Below are 23,623 nucleotides of genomic sequence, written 5' to 3'. Positions count from 1 at the left end.
GGTTTGCATGAGGCCTTATGTGTTGGCACTAGAATCCGAACAGGTCAACATCTTTATGCATTCTCTATATTCTATGTTGCTATTCTAGTTTCCTTCCACAATGGAGATTTTATACTGATAGGTTAGTTGGCTTCATATGATCAGTGTATTATGTTCAGGGCAGGACTTAGTCTGGATGGTGGCCTGTGCACTACCTTCTTTGATTAACCTCCCTCCTTATAGTGCCCAAATAATACAATCATATAGTGTACAAATAACCATACAGACCAGCCATATGGTGCCCAGATAACATTGCCATACGGTGCCCAAATAGCATTGCCATACAGTGCCCAAATAACATTGCCATATGGTGCCCAAATCATGGCAGATGCTTGCCTAAGGGTAAGGATACTACATCCCATGGACAGCCGAGTCAGTGGTGCAAGCCCCGGGTGTCCACTTCAGCAGTAAAGCACGGGTTGCACATCCCTAAGGCCATCGTGGTTGCAGCGATGTGGTTATTAGATTCTTAGGTCCAGAGGTGACAGGAACCAACATGAGGCAATATATTCTGTATACAGCGCTGCATAATATGTTGGAGCTTTACAAATAATATGAAATAAATTCCTCCTAATAGAAGTGATAATTTGACACACCATAATTATGCTTTTTCTGAAGGATCATAGAAATCCCATCGTGTTAATAAAACATCTTTGTATCCTTGCAGCATGTGCTTAGTAATCTGCTTCATTCATCTCTCTTTAGGTGGATAAATGCCAATGAACTTCTGCTAAACAAACATTTATTTTTCCCTCACCATGAAAAATAGGACAATGCACACAGGAAAATGTAAACATATTGCAAGGGTTGTTGCCTACGCAATTATTTATTGTAGACTATTCCCTTGTACTTGAGCAAATCTTATATTCATAAAGCATATTCTTAATTCAATTTATATTCTTTCGGCAGGTCTCTTGGAAGTGGTCGTGTTGCTTCATTTCGGAGTGATTACAAGGCTGCTTAATGTACTGTTTAATTGCAGCCTCCATACTAAGTGCTTGGTGGTCGCAGCATGGCTGGTCCCCATATGGACTCATAGCAGGAGACATGTACTGGAACGCTGACTCTGCCCCATCTTCTTGGGAATTGCTTGAGGATGTTAAGAGGCCATGACAGGATCAGGCTGTTCATTAGTACATTGACATTTAAACAGTGACACAGATTTTTCCATTCAAGCAGAAATTTCCTTTAATTGAATTTCTGACTGCCTGGTGTGGCCACATTCCTGTAGACACCGGTCAACTGATGAAAACTGGAAAACCATAAATGAACCTAACTACAGCACCAAATTGAAATGGAATTGTGAAAGTATATACCTAAAATGATGTTATCGACTTTGCCCCGTTTCTTTGGATAGATTGCTTTACAAATAACCAACCACTACCTAATCTCACATTTAAAAAAATAGGACCATGTCAATTGTGTCATTCCTCCTTGGAAATACAGTGGATATACAAGACGGATGTGACTCCAAGGTCCATGCAGAAAAAACCCTCAAATTCCTTTAAAGACTTTTTGAAGCTTGAAGCCCTCCTTGGCCAGACCAGCGATCTGATGACACCACTCTTGGAGGATACAGCAGACAAAGATCTGGAAGGGGACTATGTGGACCTTTTAGAAACTGCTGTCACAGCAGAAAATAAACCCTCCATTTCTTGCCACCAGGAAATGGGGGATTCTACCAGGGTTCCAAAAGTCAACGGAGATCCTATTTCAAGTGTTTCTAATAATAAGTGGGTGTGTGGGAGAACTCAGACCAGTGAGGAAGGAGTGTGTACCCCATGCCTTAGGAGAAAACTCAACAAAGATTTGAATGTCAAGGAAACAAAGTGTCGCTTCCGTCAGTCATACCTTGCAGCTCTTAAAAATCCAATCAAATTCATCTCAGCTCCTATGGCTGAGATTTTCGAAGAAACAGGTAGTAGGTCCAGCACATTTGCTGCCTTAGAAAGTCCTATTTGTTCCCGTCGTAAAACTCAAAACCAAACATCTTCTTCCTGGCTTTTCCCTGGCAAAACAGACTCAAAATCTGGAGATATACAAATACCAGGTACTTCAAGAAATCCTAAAGTGACTCCTTCACCTGGCTCAGACTCTTCTTCTCCATCCCTTGTACACAGGTTCTCCTTTCTAAAAGGACAGCGTGGTTCCTCATCATCAGGAGATGGCCTTGCCATGGATAACAGCTCAAATCAGTATGGTGGAACCTGGAGAAGGGTGTCTGCGGTCTGCTCTCCTAGACTTAGCCGGGCTAAGTTCTCTGGAAAAGGTATCAGTAAGAGGATGAAAAGGTTCTATTATAGGTAGAATGTGTAAGGCTCTAACACGTATATTTTATCTGTATTTGAAATGTAGTTTAACCTTTGGTGAACATATAAGACTTTATTTCGAATCACATCAATAGCTTAGTATATTATTATCATAATAACGCCTACAGTTATGGAAATGTTGTACTAAATAGATGCAGGGCGCAAATATTGTCAAATTGCTTCCATTTCTACCAGGCGTGATTCAGATGGTGTCAATATATTAGGCGTGGGCAAAATATTGCAAGATTTAATTGGGCCAATCCAGGATACATTCTGGGGCAAGAGCTTCATAGACGTCATTAGAAAACAATCCATAAAGTTAGGTACCAGTTGGAAATGTTTGAGTACTTTACTTGTCTGGCTGCTGGATTTTAATATTTCGGAATTACTATGACTAGTCTGATACATCATTTCAGTGCATACGGCTAGCAGTAGTAGTTAGATATGGTCTTTACTGTGTGTATATAGCCAGTATTCTATGTCTGTATCTTTTTAGAGGGTTAATGAGTTATCAGGGTTGGCTTATCAGTTTTGGCACGTTAAAAATGGGCTATCCTGAAGATCATGATTTAGTTAAATTTTATGATGTGTTGATATTTCCTTTTATTTGTTGTATATAAGCATGGCCAGTATAGGGCCAACCTCATACTTGAGTTATAGTTAAACTTCTTTTAAGTTGTGATGCCTTTGACAACCTTGTGTTTGCATTCATAAAGACCATGGCGATACCATAGCTGCAGATCAGCCATTCATGCAGTCCTTAAATAGTACATCAATAACTAATGTGTCAACCACATGTTTCTGACAGCTCAAAAGTTTTTCACCAACCATACACACAGGTTGACCACTTTATGAGTGGCATTATCTGGATATACCTCCTGATGTCATAGCAAAGACAATATCCAGAGACCCAGGGAAAGACCAGGAAAACACGTATGCATCTGTTTTATTTAACGTGGGGAGAATCCTATAGTTAAAGAGGCTCTGTCACCAGATTTTGCAACCCCTATCTGCTATTGCAGCAGATAGGCGCTGCAATGTAGATTACAGTAACGTTTTTATTTTTAAAAAACGAGCATTTTTGGCCAAGTTATGACCATTTTCGTATTTATGCAAATGAGGCTCGCAAAAGTCCAAGTGGGTGTGTTTAAAAGTAAAAGTACAACTGGGCGTGTTGAAAAGTAAAAGTACAACTGGGCGTGTATTATGTGCGTACATCGGGGCGTTTTTACTACTTTTACTAGCTGGGCGTTCTGATGAGAAGTATCATCCACTTCTCTTCACAACGCCCAGCTTCTGGCAGTGCAGCACTGTGACGTCACTCACAGGTCCTGCATCGTGTCGGCACCAGAGGCTACAGTTGATTCTGCAGCAGCATCAGCATTTGCAGGTAAGTAGCTACATCGACTTACCTGCAAACGCCGATGCTGCTGCAGAATCATCTGTAGCCTCTGGTGCCGATGTGTCCTCGCTCGTCTGACACGATGCAGGACCTGTGAGTGACGACACAGCGTGATCTCTGGAGAACACGGCTGTGTCTGCACTGCCAGAAGCTGGGCGTTGTGAAGAGAAGTGGATGATACTTCTATACACAACGCCCAGCTAGTAAAAGTAGTAAACACGCCCCGATGTACACACATAATACACGCCCAGTTGTACTTTTACTTTTCAACACGCCCAGTTGTACTTTTGCAAGCCTCATTTACATAAATACGAAAATGGTCATAACTTGGCCAAAAATGCTCGTTTTTTAAAAATAAAAACGTTACTGTAATCTACATTGCAGCGCCTATCTTCTGCAATAGCAGATAGGGGTTGCAAAATCTGGTGACAGAGCCTCTTTAAGTCTAGTAAAGGGTTATATCCCCTCCTCCGAAGCTGTGATATATATTTTTTTTGAGGCTGAACTCCCTTCAAGACAGGTATGGGCCTGCTCTCTGCATTGTGTCATCCTGATGACATCACTATGTTTGAATATTGAAGCACATGAATCCAGGCTGTCTCTCACAGTAGCAATAATAATGTGTCCTGGTCTTTGTTTTTTAGATTTTTGTTATTTTTTAACATTTGAGAGAAATTCACACATTCTCACCTACATTAGTGACAGGTAATTTCAACATATCCAATTATAAAATGTCAGTGTCTATTTTTTTAGATTATTTTTTTACATTTTGCTTGACCATGGGATTACCGAGCTCGTCCATTATTATTATTTCTATCTTTTTCTTACCCCCCCCCCCCCTAGCTAAAAATGCAGCCCTTCCTTGTTCCCTCCCCTTACCCACCCAATAAACACACCAAGACAGTGGGTTGGATAAATTCGGCCACAGCAGCCATTTTATTAACACATATACATAAACATAAACAATATTATATAGCTAAAACATAACGAGGAAGGGAGCTACAAATCTGTCGCCAAACTGCCCACCTATATAAATATTTTGCCCCAGCCGTCTCCCTACAGGCTCAGGGGCACCGTTCTAATCCGCAGTTGGCTTGCCAAGGATGCAAACCACTCCCCGGGACATCACCCAGCAAGAGCCCAAAATAAGCCCATACCAATGAGCAATTGTATAAATTGTTAGGGACCTTACCTAGGATGAATCCCCCCACATCAATTTACCACCAACTCAATCCGCCACAATGCCACCGTGACTCCGCACCAACAAGGTCACCACAAAACCAACAACATAAGCATGGAAAAAATAGGGAGGGAGGGCAGGACAAAAGCTAAAGGATGTCTGCTCCGTAATGGCACGAAGATGCCTGCTCTCACCCTATATACCCCTTAACCTCTCCCCCCATGAGGCCACCACCCCTTCCATCCTCCCGCTCCTCACAGGACAATTTTTACCCGTCCCTTCCTGTACCCATGGTCATGTTGGCCTACCCCTATCCTTTCATCCTGTGTCCGGCCCGTGCTTTACCACTGACACTACATATTTACATGTCAGTCAGGTCAATGCACAATCCACAGAGAAAAATAAAGCCATCACAACGTTGTGATTTTCTAAATTTCTATTATTGTCTTTTATTCCGTAGTATTTTACATATAATTCTATTGCAGCTCCTTTGCACCCTTATAGCTTACAATCTAAGGGTTTATACACATGGCCATATTACAGCTCCATACAAGGTCCAAGTTGTATGCAACCATAATACAGCGTTTGTAGAAGTCTATAAGGCCATATTGTACCTCCGTATGCCTCCAATTTCATATAAAAATCAGACAGAAAAAAATAATGTCATGTTAATTATGTTTGTACCACCATGACTGAGCAGTTTCTGCACTTCTAATGAAGGCCCCTCTTCAGAGAAAATATTGGGTAAGTAAACATTGAAGGGAACCTGTCACCAGCATTTCACCTTTTGAACTCTACTCACCCCTCGCTGGCCGCTGCTGTCAAAAGTTCATTGGCGTTATCCCCTCTCCTAAACTCCTCCTCTGACCGTAAAAAAAGGGTCCGCAAACATTTTGCGCCTTTTATGGTAATAATCTGGCAGGCTCGTTCGTTCCTCTTCTTATGCCCATCCACCGCCAAAAACTGGCCCACCCTGAATGCCGTCAATCAAAACTAAGCTGTCAATCAAAAGTAAGGAGGCGGGGTTAATTAAGAAAGGCTTGAGGAATGAAGATGTGACTCTTATGCTCATTAGCATACGGCACAGAAACACTAAAAAACGGAATACTAAAGTTACAGAGCTACTCAGAAGATAATTATAGGTTACATAAAAATGATTTTTCACCCACTACCACCAGGTATTGCTTGTTTAATAGGTGAAATGCTGGTGACAGGTGCCCTTTAAGTACCACTCTGTAAAAGTTGTCCACCTCTATTGGTCAGTCTGAAGTCTCCCAGAAATGATTTCCCCCAATCCCTCTTCCACCCACTCTTTTTATGAACCCAAGAGGTACATCCTCTTCAGTACACTACACTAACTTTTAGTGTGGCATTATAGTGTTTCTAGGCCTTTCGGGAAGATGAAGTCTAATGGAGACAGTCACTAGCAATCCCTGTCATAGGGCCAATATTAATGTAGCAGGAGGGTTTCTGGCCCTTTTGGGCATATGGGCCTAATCATAGGTATAATTGCTTTGAGCCCTACACCTACTCTACTGATGGCACTCATTTTCATGCAGCTTTCAAAAAGGTCCAGAATTTCTAGACAGCGTCATTGGCTTCTGAGTCACAGTGGGACATATTTTATTAATAATTTCAATTGTACTCTATATGACAGATCCTTTTTAAGAATTTATGTATGGAAATAAATAAGGTATGTATAAACTATTAGCCTTTGAGAAAGTAATACTAACTAGTTCTCCAGAGTGCCACTCAAGTCATTCTATTAAATGACACCCAATTCTAGTGATTGAAGAAAGGTCCAAAGGTTCGGTGACCCTTCACTATCAGAGAGACATTAATTTTAATCTGTTTCATATGAGTTATTGCACTATAGAAGAGTGTTAGTAAATCACTCTCATTATGTGTAGTCACTCAACCTCAGTGCAGGTCATTCACAGGGTCTATCAAAAAGTCATTTAAAACCCAATGTTCATGTCCTTCAGTGCTGTAACCTGTGATTTCACAACGTAATGCTGGTATTCTGCCTTTATGTGAGTGGAACAGAATTCTAAGGAGCACGAGGTATAATATATGGTTTTACTGGTTGACATTTTCAATGTTATAATGTAATATATGGTCTGTGAAGAATAACATACAAGGAGATTTATAGTGTTCATAGGGATTACTGGGAGAAAGTGCAAAGAAATATTGGACTAAAATATGCTTCAAAATACATGAAGAATAAGGATTCAAATCTAATTTCCTTAGTAATATGGTGCATTACCACAGCTCTGAGGTGTTAGTCCTTGAATAGAGGGTATATCACTTCCTTCATATAAGTCTGTTAGCCAAACGGCTTATTTTTGGTTTAAGGGATTAATAATGGAATTAAATGCTAAGCAATTCCCTCTACACTGGAGCAGGGGTAGGCTGATCATTCTGCATTAGGGCAGTGCCAAATACCCATGGCCACAGGGTGCCTACAGTCACTTGATCACTCCTGAAATGGGTTGTGCACTTTGGACAATCCTATTTTGTTATAAGAACCCCAAGAAGATAAGGTGACCACAGGCAGCCCAGCTACTAGGACCCATAATAATAAATTGTAATCTGTGGAGTAACCTGGCAGCAACTGTTCAATTCTCTTGCAGTGCCACAGCAGGAAATATTAAGTATTACACCATTTTCATGAAAAATAATGGGCTGCCAATGTAATGCGTGGATGTGCCAGGTCCTCCAGAGTGAGAAATACTCTTTGTAGCTATTTTAAACTGTGGCTCATAGATGAGGGTCCTGAATAGGGGATCTTCCTCTATTAACTTAAAAAGTCCTCTTAGATTACTTAAAAAAACATTATTTCAAAACCAGACGACCCCTGCAAATATTGAATTAAAACGTGAACGACGGCTATAGTGGTTGGTTAGAGGCCTTTGATCTTTATACTCTGATCCCCAGATCACTCTCAGCTCCCCATCCCCATATTAACTACTGCATTACAAAGAAACGGTGGACTCTGGGATTCAGTCACTGACAAATGGTTAAATGGACTATATGCCATTATTTCAGTTAAACTCGGTGCCTTAATCCTACCATATCACACTAACGGGGGTCCAGAAAACTGAGATATGGGGAGTTGTTGAGTGAGGTCTTGAAACTATGTAACCCTAATCCCCTACTCCTACCCAGTCACACTCACAGAGATCCAAGAAGCTGAGATCTGGGGAGTTGTTTGTTTGGGTCTTCATAGAAGGAACTGCTAAAGCAATCACTGTTCTAGAAATGTGTCAGAATCTTCATAACACTGCTTCAAATCCCGGACCTTGAGATCCACTTTAGGCAATAGTTAGGTTTTCTGCCTAATATACCGGATCACATCTGTAGGATAATCCATAAATGCACATATTGGTATGTGTGAATATATGCCTACTTTTAGTTCAATTGATTTCATACTCTTGCCAAGAGCTCAGGATAATAATCTTGCGGTGTACAAGCTCTGTGTATTTTTTCAGGAATCAGATCTCTTCAGGATTTAAAAATAGGCTTTGACCTCATGTGCCCTCTTCAAAAGCACAACATATTTCTGTGACACACAGAACCATAGGCTCCTTTTTGGAATTGGGGTTCACACTGTGTCACATACTTTTAATAGCAATGTCCCAGCTTGTAAGTCATGCGACTTAATGCAAAGCCCTCAATGTTCAAGCTTCAGGCTAGAGTTCTGAATTAGACACTCCAACTTCATTATCATCTGTTCTTCAAACAAGAACAACATTTTTTTTTAACTAATATGTTGTCTTTCTTTTAAACAGGATCAATTGCCAATACCAATCCTGGTATTGAGGTGACGTCTTCTGTCCAAAAGGTGCCATCCAAGACTGGTCTATGGGTGTCCATTGTAGGATCTCCAACAAGAGGATCCATTCCTTGGGAGACTATTACTGATCTTCCAATCCAGTGCCAGGATCTCAGTGCCAAGTTATTGTATTCTGGAATAGCTTGTCTTCCAGGTTTGTGCAACTGCTGATTTCTAATGTCCTCTCTTCCTGTAGATTCTTCATTTGGACAGTAGCAATAAAATATATATGTGGATCTACTATAAAAATCTACACACATCACTCATGTCATTCAAATGTTTAATGGGGGTCTCCAGTTTCTTTAGCCTTATTATTTTCTGACCTTTTCTGTTTGGCAGTGCAGTTATCTAAAGAAGATCTGCACTGTATTGACACGTCATCTTGTTGTAGAATAGCATTCATATTAGCCTCCAGCAATTCAACCAATGGTGGAAGCCATTGAAAACAGCATAACTTCATGGGGGACTTGTGTGAACGCGCATAATATACTCATCACAAATGTTCTGGTTTGTGTGTAGATTCGGATGCTTTATTGTGGAGATAGGAAAGTCTAAATTGTGCAAATTATTAGACTTCATGCACACTGCAGACCCATGTGCATGAAGTCTATACAGAGGCACAAGGAGTCTATAGCGGCTCTATAGCGCAAAGCTGTAGACACTTTGTATACCACCGTTTAATGCCTCCGTACGGAACCATACTACAGAGATATTCTTCTCTGGATGTGATGCTTCTAGAAAAGAATATCTCTGCAATACAGAATATATTAAATGGGGATTGCCACAATGGTATTTCTGTCTAATTCATACAGAATCAGTATAGCCGCACAGACTATAAAAGGTACCATATTACAGCTTCATACAACTTGGAGGTTGAATGGAGCCGTAATACACACATGTGCAGGAGCCCATAACTCTTTGGTGGAAATGATTTGCTTATCAATAGACGGATCCTTTCCATGCTGTTGTTGCAGCTGTAACTTGGCTTAGTTTATAAATAATGTTTTCACACTACTTTGCTACTCATACAATGACCTAGTTTAGTTCATGAGTTATCCAGAAATTAAGGATTATGATAATTGTAGAATGCTTCTTTTTTTGTTGTGTATTAACCTATAAATTACAATTTTAGGAAGTCGAGATAAACTGGGCAGGGCCATAATCCAAGTGACCACAGATAGCACAGCGTGGGATACTACATGGTGCTCAGCAAGAGAGGTGGCACGGCTCTTCCTTTACCTTTTTTCAGTGGCCAGGTAGGATATGACATCCACAAAATCTTTGGCTTTTACAATACTGCTGCTGCTACTACTACTACTACTACTACTACTACTACTACTACTACTACTACTACTACTACTACTACACACCACCACCACCACCACCACCACCACCACTACTACTACTACTACTACTACTACTACTACACACCACCACCACCACTACTACTACTACTACTACTACTACTATTACTACTGCTACTACTACTACTACTACTACTACTACTACTACTACTTCTACTACTACTACTAGGATGACCGCAAGTGTATGAAAGTTTTGAGTGCAGTTGATAAACTGCATATAAACACACAAGACTGTACATTTACATGTTATTTTCAAGAGCACAGAACATCATTCATATTGATTTAGGGGGTTTCAATAAATGTGTTTTTTTTATAAATAAATTTCATTAGAAATTCCATATTAGTTTTTATATGTTTTGTGGCACTAATTGAGTCCTGAAAGCATATTTTTGAGACTGGGTCTATTAAGACAGCACTATTTGTTTGAATTCAGTGTGTCTATGGTCGAGGTATACTTGTTAGAATGGTTCCTTGACAATAAGCTGATCATAAAATTTCCCCCTGCTGGGACCCCCATCAATCAACTGTAATTTTTCAGTAAGTGTTCATTTTGCCTGCAGCACCACCATAGGGGAAATTAAGCATTACACAGTGCTTACTCATATGCACTACGCAGGTCCTCCGGAGAAAGAGAGAGACGCGCCAAGAGATGAAGATCCTAATTAGAGAACCCCCCCTTCTCTTTATTAACTCAGAATTCCCTAATAGGGTATATAAAAAATGGATGTTTTTAAATGGACAACACCTTTAAGACTTTTGTGATAGGGTATGCCAGAAATAAAGTGTAGGCTACTGAAAAACCCAAACCCAAATACCAATGATTTTATAAATGCACTAGGTGTCAACTGAAAGCCACATCATCTTGTAATCAAAATAAACAAGGAAGGTCATTGGTATTGGCAGGGCCGTATTTGCCACTAGGCACTGGGGGTGCAGTGCCTAGGGCATCCAGCAGAGGGGGGGCGGCTGCAGAATCATGTTTTTATTTAGAATTGAACTTGTGACCTGACTGACCAGCGGTAAGATCACTCTCAGGTCAGGGGGAGGGGGTATGCTTCACCAGCGCTCCTCAGACTATAAGACACACCCTCTGTCATTGGATAATCACTTTGAATTGAGTAAGGCTTCATTCACATCTGCGTTAGAGTGCCATTCTGACGTTACTTCGGAGCTTCCCGTCAGAACGGGACCCTGACTGAAACAAACGTAAACCATAGGTTTCCGTTTGCATCACCATTTATTTCAATGGTGACGGATCCGGTGCAAATGATTTCCGTTTGTCTCAGTTGTGAAAGGATTCCATAGTTTTGACGGAATGAATAGTGTAGTCAACTGCGGTATTGATTCCGTCAAAATGACGGAACCCTTGCATAACTGAGACAAACGGAAATCATTGGCACCGGATCAGTCACCATTGAAATCAATGCTGATGCAAATGGAAACCTACGGTTTCCGTTTGTTTCAGTCAGTATCCCGTTCTGACGGGAAGCTCCGACGGAACGTCAGAACGGGACCCTGATGCAGATGTGAACGAAGCCTAATATTGGCTGAACACTTTTCATAATTAAAAAATGATACACTGCTTTATTATTATTATTTTTTTACAGAAAGGAGATAAGAGACCTGGGACTGCTGTTTTTAGTGGATGCCAGGAAGCACCCTCCTTCTCCATGCCTCCACGCGGCACTGCAGTGCGCCCAAGTGAGTGTATCAGAATTGCAGCGCTCATGCATAGCATGTATGGTGGCAGCTGAGTACCTATGGCTCAGAGCTACAGAGCTATAGGTACTCTGTGTGCCACCATATAGCTCCTCCATGCCATTGCTTCTAGCGGAGAATATGTCTCCAATATGACATCCGATGAAACATGCCACAATTTCATAAGGACGTATACTGTAGTCGTCCATATAAGATCAGAACCATACAAAGGTACAATATGGCCACTTATACTTCTATGTGTGTCGTATTATGACTCTCTACAACTAAAAACTTTACGGAGCCTAATTAAGGCCGTGTATATAAGGCTCTAGGGCAGAGGTAACAAGTGCTGTGTCTTGCTGGTTCAAGACATGTTCTCATCCACATAACACACTACAGCAATATGATTCAGACCATTAGCAATGTGGTTTGAGCCAAAAGATTCTCAGTGGTCCAATTACTCAATCCCATTTACAGGGTGGCCAACAAGAAGTTGGAAATCCCCATCTGTATACATTTCTTACATAAGATTACTTCAGCGCATAAGCGGTTAATATGGAGATATTTTCAATTCAGGGTGCCCAGCCCAAAAATGACATTTGAGGATTAATTGTACCATTAGGCAGGAGGGTTCTATAAAGTTTATTAGGTGGTAATAGCTGAGGCTGCCTGGTAAAGCGAGACTGCTTTATAATGAGTTTAGACGGCTTCTTTAATGATGTACAGAGTGAATCTAAATATAGAAGATGGAAACACTTATATTGAAACTGCATCTATTAATTCCCTGGTAAATGATAAATGCGGAACAATTATCTTCTTTCATCAGCCTGTCTGGCCAGGTGTCGCCATGATAAACACTCTCATATATAAAAGTGCAAATATCTACATGCTGCTTTTTAATATTGCATTTTAATACTTGTGCTACCGCTTCTCTGAATTTCAGGATAGGATGGGGGAAGGGGACACTAATATTAAACACTGGTGCAGCGAGCTGTTACTTCAAGGAATCCTTGCAGAATGAGATTATTTAAATGAGATTCCAACAATGGAGGAATTGGTAGTGGGTGACGTCCATTGTTTTCCCAACCTCATCTTGCACTTTTAATGAGATGCTCTTTGTACTTTACTAGTACATCTTGTATGACAATACCTTACCATGCATGTAAAACACAAATTAATCTACATTAGGGGAAAAGCTATAGAAGGTACAGAGGTGCCAGTCGCACCCAAACCCTGGTGCCAGTAGGGGCCCTAAGTCCCCTCTGCCACATAAGAAGAGATCAGTATTATAAATGGCATGTTGCCTGTTACAGATTGTGCAGTGGGGCCCTGAAGCTTCAAATACCCCTGCGATCTACATCGACAAAATGCAAAGCCTAAAGACCAGAAGCCAAATATAGATCTGAAATCAACATTGAAGAGAGTCAGGTGGAGGCTTTTTACATGGTGGACAGTCACAGTGATGTATTGGCTGTAGATGCGTTTACAAAATTGCAAAAATTGAAAATACAGGTAAAAAGAATTGCAGGTCATATTGAGACATATACCATATTAAGAAGTTTAAGCATGACCTCTGCTTTGTCCAATAAAGTTTAGTAACACAATTTGAGGTCATGCACACTACCATATTTCAGCTCCATACATACTTCACGTAATACGGCACCTTCAGAGGTCTACGGAGCCCTACTGTACCTCTGTATGCCTCCAATATCAATTCATATGGAGGCAGACATTTTTTCTATTCTTGGGGTGAACATATCTGTAATATAGTGCCTTACAGAGGAACCATATGGCGGCACATGGAATGCCTATAGCTCCATAGTATGGAGCCGCAGGATCTCTATGTTTCTCCCTGAAGGCCCTGCAAAATACAGTAGCAGCAAAGTGGGTGAGATTTAAAAATTTTTATGCACTGCAAATTCATCTGCGTATTTTTCGTCAATTCCTGTCCCGGTCAACGAGACAGTTCGTTCATCAACGCTCGTTTGCTCCTTTCACAAGGAGCTATGTATGGGGACAAGCGATCGTTACTATAATCGTTTATCCACATGTACTTTAAACAGGGAAATGATCTGCCGACAATAATAAGGGTAAGGCCACATGATGTGGCCCTAATCCGGCTGCGATCTGGCCAACAACTGCGCCAGCACCATTTGTTTTGTGGCTTTCAAATGGCCTGCTAATGGCCGCTCGTTATTGCAGGTAAAACGACCCTTCACCTGCAAAATCGTGCGGCCATGTTTCTCCATTCTATATTCCCAGTTTTTTCTTTTAACAATTATTTGGACAGTGACACAATCTTCATGATTTGGGCTCTGCATGCCACCACATTGGATTTGAAATTAAACAACTGAGATGCAATTGAAGTGTAGACTTTCAGGTTTAATTCAAGGGGTTGAGCAAAAATATCCTGTGAAACGTTTAGGAATTACAACCATTTTTCTACACAGCCTCCTAATTTCAGGGGCTCAAAAGTGATTGGATAAATTAACATTACCGTAAATAAAATGTTTTTTTTTTGTAAGACTTTGTAGAGAATCCTTTGCCGGCAATGACGGCCTGGAGTCTGGAACCCATGGACATCACCAAACGCTGGGTTTCCCCGTTTGTGATGCTCTGCCCGGCCTTTACCGCAGCGTCTTCAGTTGTTGCTTGTTTATGGGTCTTTCTGCCTTAAAGAGGCTCTGTCACCAGATTTTCAAACCCCTATCTCCTATTGCAGCAGATCGGCGCTGCAATGTAGATTACAGTAACGTTTTTTTTTTTTTAAAAAACGAGCATTTTTGGCCAAGTTATGACCATTTTTATATTTATGCAAATGAGCCTTTCTTAAGTACAACTGGGCGTGTTTAAAGTTATGTCCAAGTGGGCGTGTATTGTGTGTGTACATCTGGGCATTTTTACTTGTTTTACTAGCTGGGCGTTGTGAATAGAAGTGTATGATGCTGACGAATCAGCATCATCCACTTCTCTTCGTTAACACCCAGCTTCTGGCAGTGCACAGACACACAGCGTGTTCTCGAGAGATCACGTTGTGACGTCACTTCCTGCCCCATTACCTGCATCGTGTCGGACGAGCGAGGACACATCGGCACCAGGCAACAGAGGCTACAGTTGATTCTGCAGCAGCATCGGCGTTTGCAGGTAAGTCGATGTAGCCTCTGTCGCCTGGTGCCGATGTGTCCTCGCTCGTCCGACACGATGCAGGACCTGGGGCAGGAAGTGACGTCACAGCGTGATCTCTCGAGAACACGCTGTGTGTCTGTGCACTGCCAGAAGCTGGGTGTTAACGAAGAGAAGTGGATGATGCTGATTCGTCAGCATCATACACTTCTATTCACAACGCCCAGCTAGTAAAACAAGTAAAAACGCCCAGATGTTACACACACAATACACGCCCACTTGGACATAACTATAAACACGCCCAGTTGTACTTAAGAAAGGCTCATTTGCATAAATATAAAAATGGTCATAACTTGACCAAAAATGCTCGTTTAAAAAAAAAAAAAAAACTTTACTGTAATCTACATTGCAGCGCCGATCTGCTGCAATACGAGATAAGGGTTTGAAAATCTGGTGACAGAGCCTCTTTAAGTTTTGTCTTAAGCAAGTGAAATGCAGCTCGATCGGGTTGAGATCTGGTTATTGACTCGGCTATTGCAGAATATTCCACTTCTTTGCCTTAAAAAACTCCTGGGTTGCTTTTCACAGTATATTTTGGGTCATTGTCCATCTGTACTGTGAAGCGACGTCCAATAACCTTGCTGCATTTAGGTGAATCTGAGCAGAAAGTATATCCCTGAACACTTCAGAATTCATCCGGCTGCTTCTGTCTTCAGTCACATCATCAATAAACACTAGTGACCCAATGCCTTTGGCAGCCATGCATGCCCATGCCATCACACTGCCTCCACCATGCTATCACATGCATGCCCATGCCATCACACTGCCTCCACCATGTTTTACAGAGGATGTGGTGTGCTTTGTGTCATGAGCCGTTCCAAGAATTCTTCATACTTTCCTCCTCCTATCATTCTGGTACAGGTTGATCTTAGTTTCATCTGTCCAAAGAATGCTGTTCCAGAACTGGGCGGCTTCTTTACATGTTGTTTGGCAAAGTCTAATCTGGCCTTTCTATTTTTGAGGCTGATTAATGGTTTGCACCTTGTGGTCAACCCTTTGTATTTGCTCTCATGAAGTCTTCTCTTTATGGCAGACTTAGATACTGATACACCTACTTCCAGGAGAGTGTTCTTCACTTGGGTAGATGTTGTAGAGGGGTTTTTCTTCACCGTGGAAAGGATTTTGCGATCATCCCCCACTGTTGTCTTCCTTGGACGTCCAGGCCTTTTGGAGTTCGCGAGATCACCAGTGCGCTCCTTTTTTTTCAAGAATGTACCAAACTGTTGATTTGGCCACTCCTAACATTTTTGCTATCTCTCTGATGGATTTCTTAATTTTTTTCAGCCTAACGATGGTCTGTTTCACCTGCATTCAGAGCTTCTTTGACCTCATGTTGTGGGTTCACAGCAACAGCTTCCAAATGCAAATTCCACACCTGGAATCAACTCCAGACCTTTTACCTGCTTAATTGATGATGGATTAATGAGGGAATAGCCCATGCAGCCCATTAAATAGCTTTTGAGATAATTGAGATAGAAGAAGCCCGTGCATTACCCAATGAAGGTTGCAGTCTATTAAGAGAAGACAAAGCAAACTAAATAATATAGCGTTATCCTGACTGTCTGCATTTACTCTTCAGGCTTCCTCTCCTGGTTCTATCCAGAGCACTATCATTCTAGTTGAAAAAGAAGCAGCTCCACAGCTGGACAGGATATCTGGACTACAGGTAAGTCCTTATTGTCCTTATTTTGGCCTTTTCTATACCTTTGCATTCTGATCTGATACATTTAGAAAAGGCGATTGTTATATGGTTCTGAGCTTCAATACCAGAAACGGCTAATGGACAGAGTGGCGCTGTTTCTGCAACACAGCCATGTTTTCTTTTTAGTCTCATACGACCCCTTTGAGCCAGTCTGTTACTTGGTTTAGGTTGTATTTATGTAATAAATAGTTATTTTATTCTGACAAGGGGCTGTTCGTTCTCTATATTTGTACTTGTAGGTGGAAGTCCTTACTTCATTGAAATCTCTGGGCAGATATGTGGATAATGGACAGCTGACCTGGGACCTTGGAGGCACCTACCCCTACTGCCACAGCGAGTGGGTCCAATTTTATCAGGTGCCACTGCCTGCTAACAATAAAAAAGTTGCAGCTTTCTTTTGTAGCATCTCATCCTGCATCTTATGTATGTTTTGGAGCATGACAAGCCATTGAGTTCTCCAGTTAATCTCTCCTGTGTGTGTCAATAAATTTATACACAGGAGATCCTGTTATGTCAAACATGCTGTCCAATTTGCAGACAGCATATTATGACGCAGGAGGAGCTGAGCAGATGATATATCGTTTTGTAGAAAAAGATTTAGCCTGGCATTTATTGACTGAAATCCCTGCTCACTGTGAGATAAAGAGTCCAGTGGGTGGTCTCACTCTGTGATTGGTCGCTATTTCTATATGCAGGGAAAGTTGTCAATCAATTGTTGATACCGCCTGCTGGACTCTTTAGCCCACAGTGAGCAGGGATTTAAACCAATAACTTACAAGTTAACCTGAATCTTTTCCCACAAAACTATATATCAACCCCTGGTGATTACAGTTGATCACCGAGGGTTTCGGAGGCCGGTCCTGCAGTGATTAACTGCTTTTTGGGCCTGCTTCATTTCAAGAACACATGGTCATGGTGAGATAACCCTATTAAGTAAATAAATTGAGATTAATTTGAAATTAGTCATCTTGCACTAGATAAATCATACTACTTTTAGACTTGCTATTTTAAATATCAAGTAGTAAAAACATTATATTTATCCTCATGCTTCATGATTTCTTATGCTGTTTTCTCCTACCTCTTGTTGGAGGGTCATCATCATGCCACTGCTGCATTGAGAGGCAGTCTTCTGTATAGTATATAGAACTTTTCTGACAGTTTATGTATCAAGCTACATGTACTGAACCAGAGTCCTTTAATCTCTTGGAATACACTTCAAAGAGGTGAAATAAATGTAGATACTGCATATATTAATCTATATGTATGTAGAAACTATTGTGGGATTGGGCTTTTATGCATACCCTCATTTAAAAATAAAAAAGAGGCCTCATGGCAGAAAGCACGTACTGTGCAGCTTTATTTTTAAATTTAATTAACAATTTAGAAATGTATACAAATTTTCTAGAGAAGCCAGTTTTGGTCGCTTTTTCACAATATTTTAGTTAGTTTAATAGTTTTTTAAATTATAAGTAAATGTGAAAACTCTCAACTTTGTCAAGTCTGCAATTCTGTTTCCTCATAGAAATTTTTTGGGTATTTCAGAAGCTTGACGCTTTCTCAGCCGACCTCCGAAAAGCCTCTGACTTACTGCAGCATGCCATTCAAGAGTTGGGTGAAGGCAGCACACTGCAGGATTCAAAGGTAATGGTCTTGTCCTGAAGAAATCAGTTGTGATTGTGAGATGACATTATGGCTTGGACCTGCAGAACAAACATTTTTGTTATATCTTCATAGGAAGCAGAGGAGAAAATGGGTCAGTACCGGGAGCTGATGAAAGTGGTTTTAAGTGACTCTCGTTTAGTTTCCTTACAACGAGAAGGAGGGACAACACTGGCCAGACTTCGCAAGGAGGCAACTCGTTTTTACTGCTCTCAGGATGTCAGGTAACGCTAAATCAACCAATTTTATTATTGTGCTTGTATAAAGATAGTACTTAAAGGGAATGTCTCATGTATTTCATTTTAATTTCATTAATTAGAAGTTTTTAGAAGATAAATATGTTTTTTAAAATGTTGCAGCTATTTATTTTTTATTTTTAAAAACTTCCCTGGGTGGCCATATTGGATACACACACTTCTTTTATTGTCTGAATAAGCAGTGCAGCAGGGTGTGTGTTCTTTATGTTATTTGGAATTAATGGAAGTTAAAGGACAGAAAAGTGTCCATAGGTTAACACAGTCTCCAGGAAGACAGCCCCTCACCCTGGGCCTAAGGAGTTGCAGGGGAGATGCATACAGAGCATTATTTGTGTGTTCTTTCCTGCCTTATCTAGGCCTTCAGCAGAACAATAGAGCAATCAACGGTCATCACATAACCTGCTCTCTAATATTAATGAGATGACACTGACGACCTTGTCCCAGTCTACACAAAAAAGCTCACTAGTGACCTGCAGAAAATGTAAACTTATTGTGTGTGCTACAGTGGCCAGTGTGAAAACTGGATTTTTTTTTTACATGTATAGTCAAATAAAAAAATATTCATTTTTTTATTTTTCAAATAGGTTTGTAATAAAAGCCTCAATTAAATATGTTTTATCATGTATTTTCTGATAATACATTCCTTTAACACTAGCCCCACCAAAACCATAATTACTTGGGGTTCCATGACTTGCAGCTTTCAAGGCATGGTGGGAGTTGTAGTTTCACAACAGCCAGAGGGACACAATTTGGAAAACACTGGCATACATTAATAAAGTAGGAAGCTACTACTGCTTGATGCACTCAACACCATAAGGAGGAACCAGAGAGTGATAGTTACAGACTGAGAAAATTATATGTCACAGATGTTTCACAGTTTGTGCCCACGAAAAATATTTTCTTTGAGCCAAAACAGGGGTTCTGAAAAAAAACTAAACGTGCGACGATGCCTTCTATAATACAGTGCCTGCTCACGAGTACAGTCTTAGTCTTTACCTAATATTAGGAACCTGAGGTACCAATTTAATCAGTATACTAGCAATAAGCGAAAGAATTTCAGTTTTGTTCTAAAGCAAAATATCAGAATTTCATAAAACTAGAAATTCGTATTTTTCTAGTTGGTTCAGTTTTCACAATCATTTGGTCTTTATTGGAACTGGAGGTATTTAACAGCTGGTTGTCATGGACGTACAGTCACAGCTGCTATTTATAGTGGAACTGCGGGTCATCAAAATGCAGCCTATGCAATTGTCAGGAGCTATTGATGTCTATGAGACACATCAAACATCCCAAGGTTAATTGTGAAGTGGAAGGCTGCATTCTTGTAAAGGATTAAATCAGTCCAAAAAATGACTAGTTCAGCTCTGTGAGACAACATGTGCAAAAAAGAAAAACCACAATCGCTCCGTAGGAACCTATAGAAGCAGTGCAGACACAAATGTGTATAATCTACGTATTTTGGTTCATTTCCCTTCCCTTTGCTGTTTTTTGTATATGAATATTATCATTCTCCATGTTTAATTAGTGGTTGTGATCTTCCTGGTGTGATGTCAGATTTGTGCTGTGTGCTTTGAGTCATAATTTGAGGCTCCCAATACAAAATTTGTAACAGCGCCCCTCACGTACCATGTACCATTTATAATACTAGTGTTTTCTTATGTGGCAGAGGGGTCACACAGACTGAGTCAGAGAGACTATAACAAGATACATGCTTCCCTTTCACAGCATGAGTAAGAGCAGGGGCGGAGCTAAAGGCTCATGGGACCTGGTGCAAGAATTCAGGTTGGGCCCCCCTACCCTTCCCCAACACCACCAGACACCTGCACGTGCCTATGCCCAGCTGCGTTGCCCAACAGCGCCCATAAATGCCTGAGGACGCAGATACATTTGGAACCGGGACCTCGATGAGTGACTCACGACCCCCCGAAGGGCTTCTTACGATGTCCCAGGGGGTCGCGACCCACAGTTTGTAATGTATTGTGCTGTCTGTGTTTGCGGTGGAGAGAGGGGGCCGTTAAGTTAAAGCCCCCCCCCCCCCTATCCTCTATCCACCAGGCTTAGGGGCCCGGTCGCAACTGCGACCACTACGACCCTAATAGCTATGCCACTGAGTAAAAGATACTGCTGTAGCTCAGGCTTGGTTCTCACTACGTTAGAACCCCACATTTGGAGTATATGCAAGGAAAACTCCCAACCCATACACACAACGTATACATAGGCCCCCATTCACCCTGCATGCCAAGAGTGTCCTTTTGGCATATGCCAGGCCGGTATGTGTCGGCATACCTTCTTTTTTGCTGTATGGCATAACGGTATAAGTTTTTCTACTGTGGGGTCCTATGGGCGACGTATGCGACTGTATGCCTCAGAGTTATTCCGTCAGAGGTATGCGTCAGAAAATCCTCCCCACATAAAGCTTTGACGGAATTAACAAATGTGATGTGTGCAAAGACTAACCTCTCCTCCCTGTCTAGTATGTACGGTCTTAGGCTAGATGGATTTTTTTTCTTAATGAGGAGACATGTGAACATAACCTGCAGGCAGGGAGAGTTGTGCTATTGGCTGCTGGAATGCGAGGAAGATGCCACTTTTTCAGAATAAGGCTCTGTTCAGAATTGCAATGTTCTACCTATTTATAACGGAAACCATGACACAAAGCGTCCCGTTACACAACGAATACCAGCGGTGATCGATATGACTCAATTGACTAACAATGGGATCCATCGCGTGCGGCCGTGGGTTACACTCTGTGGCTGTCCGAGACTGTCTAAACAACACACTGACACTGACTGACTCCTGTTCCTCTCTAAAATTAGGCTGCTTATAGAGGGAGGCCTGCCTAAAATGTATTATGGGAAAGTCCGCCAGGCTGCCGCCCGAGGTCTTCTGATCCTTCTTCTCTATCCTCTTGTCTTCTCCTGATCTGTAAAATGGCAGCCACCATTTTTAGCGATTTGTGCGGGACAAATCCCAAAAGATTTGTGAAAATCCAAAACTTTTGGGAAATTCGGGATGAATTTGATTTGTGTAGAATGGATTTGCTCATCTCTAGTTGTAACCATGTGTACTCTTTAGTGTGAACCTACCCAGACCCTAATGTATATGTAAGACTTGAATTTTTCCTTAACAAGTGGGGCCATTCATGCTGTTGTCAGCAGAATACAGGCACCATTACCGGGATCTGTAGTCTTTGAATGGGCTACATATATCGCCTCACACTTTTCAGTCATGTTTTTTCTAGAACCTCTTTAATTCGTTTAATCCTTTGCTTTGGTTTGCTGTTTGTTATATGTATTACTATTTGTAGTTTTGTTTATTAATTTGGAAAAAGGCCATTTTCTTTTTTTTTTTAATGTTTCTATTTGTCTCCGCTTGGTGGCACTGCAGTACAGCTGTGCTCAGTATTAACTACGAATTGGAATAAGCCAAGCTTGTACTCATTGGGGAGTGATAGGTGTTAAATACTACTCATTACATGTCCTCAGACTACTCAGCTCTTGTCAACAAGCAGCCCTTTAGCACGCAGGCCTATACGAGCTTACACATAAAGATTCTGCTCCTGATAGCAACTTGCACAGCACTGGGGCAGCAATCAGAAAGAAAAAAGAGTGAAATTTAGGATAAGCTCAAGCTAATGTATACTTGTATGTCTATATTAGGCCATATTTTCATTAGCATCAGATGTATCTGTTCTGCTTTAATTTAATTAAGGAGAGGGGAAAAACTCCAAAATGAAAGGTTTGGGATAGTTTTCCATTTTTCCTTGTACTTGTATCCTCGCTAAGAAGACTGGTAGGGAGAAAGGAACAGATGGGGCCGCAATGCAAAAATCAAATGGAGTCCCCCATTATGGAGCCGGATGTTCTACCCATGATAGAAGATCCTGGTGTTTGTTTCGACCTCCTTGATTTTTCCATGACCCGTGGGCCAATTTCTCAACCCCTAGTTAGGAAATAATGCAGTTGCTTTGGAAAGAGGAGTTCTTCACAGGTACTCACCATCCAACAGCAAAGGTAATGGGTGCAAATAAATGGCCTCCTGGCAGCCACATGTGCTTCCACTTGTCCTCCGGCTTTGGTGAGAATGGAGCCTAATAATGATGAGTAGTTACACCTTCAATAATAAGGTTGTCCGGGAGTAGAAAAAAAGTATCTGCTTTTTTTCCAGAAATGGCGCCACGTCTGTCAATGTCTTGTATGGCAGCTCATCCTATTTGAAGTGAAGGGGCTGAGCTGCGAAAAAGCAGAACAATGTTTTCTAATCCTGGACAGTGATCTGGGAGATTGAACATAAGTAGGTGTTTACTTATGTTCAATCTCCAGGCAAAAACATGTTTCTGCATAATAATATACTGAGATCTGTGTAGAGTATGATATTCTGCATGGAAAATAACTGCAGTAGATGTGGTTATGGCCTTCACTATAGGCAGCCCTTTTCCTGATTGGGTTAAAATTATTGATTGGGTTAAAAACATTTGTCCATTTGCCTTTAGATATACACAGAATAAAGTATCCTTATGGTGTAATGTCTCAAATACCACAAAACACTAAAATTCAATATAATTCTCCACAGAGAGGTTTATAGGTTTACAAGCCTGGCAGACGTACCGGTATTCATGAGCATTGAAAAGGAGAATCCATAAAATGCTATATTATGTACTTAAAAGGGATAATAAAACAAGCCAGGAGTCCTTGGATCTGAAGAAAGGACAATTAGGCAAATCAATCCAGATCACAACATTCACATTAAAGGTCAGCATATAGTTTTATGTAGAGAAAAATGGAGCCTGTTGGTTAACAGTAGTAGTGAGGAGACCTGCAAATAAATAAAAGGTTCTCTGGGAGTCCATAAATACAGCGGAAATAACCAAACACTAGATTCATTTTGCAATATAGCAGTGTTAACGTGTAATTTCCGAGCTCCATTCCTGCAGAATTCGGCATACTTTCAATCCCTATGGAAGCTTTCTGTGCCCATGAATGAGATGCAAAGAAG

General features: G+C 41.0%; 1 protein-coding gene across 1 annotated transcript in view; it reads left to right on the top strand.

The window, feature by feature from the left end:
* The first annotated feature begins 960 nt into the window (after nucleotides 1-960).
* KIAA1755 (KIAA1755 ortholog) overlaps nucleotides 961-23,623 on the top strand; it is a 45,397-nt gene continuing 22,734 nt past the window's right edge. Inside the window, exons 1-8 of the mRNA XM_075846805.1 lie at nucleotides 961-2,308; nucleotides 8,722-8,919; nucleotides 9,898-10,021; nucleotides 11,737-11,830; nucleotides 16,590-16,676; nucleotides 16,952-17,068; nucleotides 18,255-18,353; nucleotides 18,447-18,595. Coding sequence (XP_075702920.1) covers nucleotides 1,519-2,308; nucleotides 8,722-8,919; nucleotides 9,898-10,021; nucleotides 11,737-11,830; nucleotides 16,590-16,676; nucleotides 16,952-17,068; nucleotides 18,255-18,353; nucleotides 18,447-18,595 — 1,658 coding nt within the window. The 5' untranslated portion in view covers nucleotides 961-1,518. The remainder of the gene's footprint in view (nucleotides 2,309-8,721; nucleotides 8,920-9,897; nucleotides 10,022-11,736; nucleotides 11,831-16,589; nucleotides 16,677-16,951; nucleotides 17,069-18,254; nucleotides 18,354-18,446; nucleotides 18,596-23,623) is intronic.

Source organism: Rhinoderma darwinii, chromosome 13, assembly GCF_050947455.1.
Source record: "Rhinoderma darwinii isolate aRhiDar2 chromosome 13, aRhiDar2.hap1, whole genome shotgun sequence".
NCBI lineage: Eukaryota > Metazoa > Chordata > Amphibia > Anura > Rhinodermatidae > Rhinoderma > Rhinoderma darwinii.
Note: the sequence above shows the minus strand (reverse complement) of the source record. Positions and strands in the feature narration are given on the sequence as shown.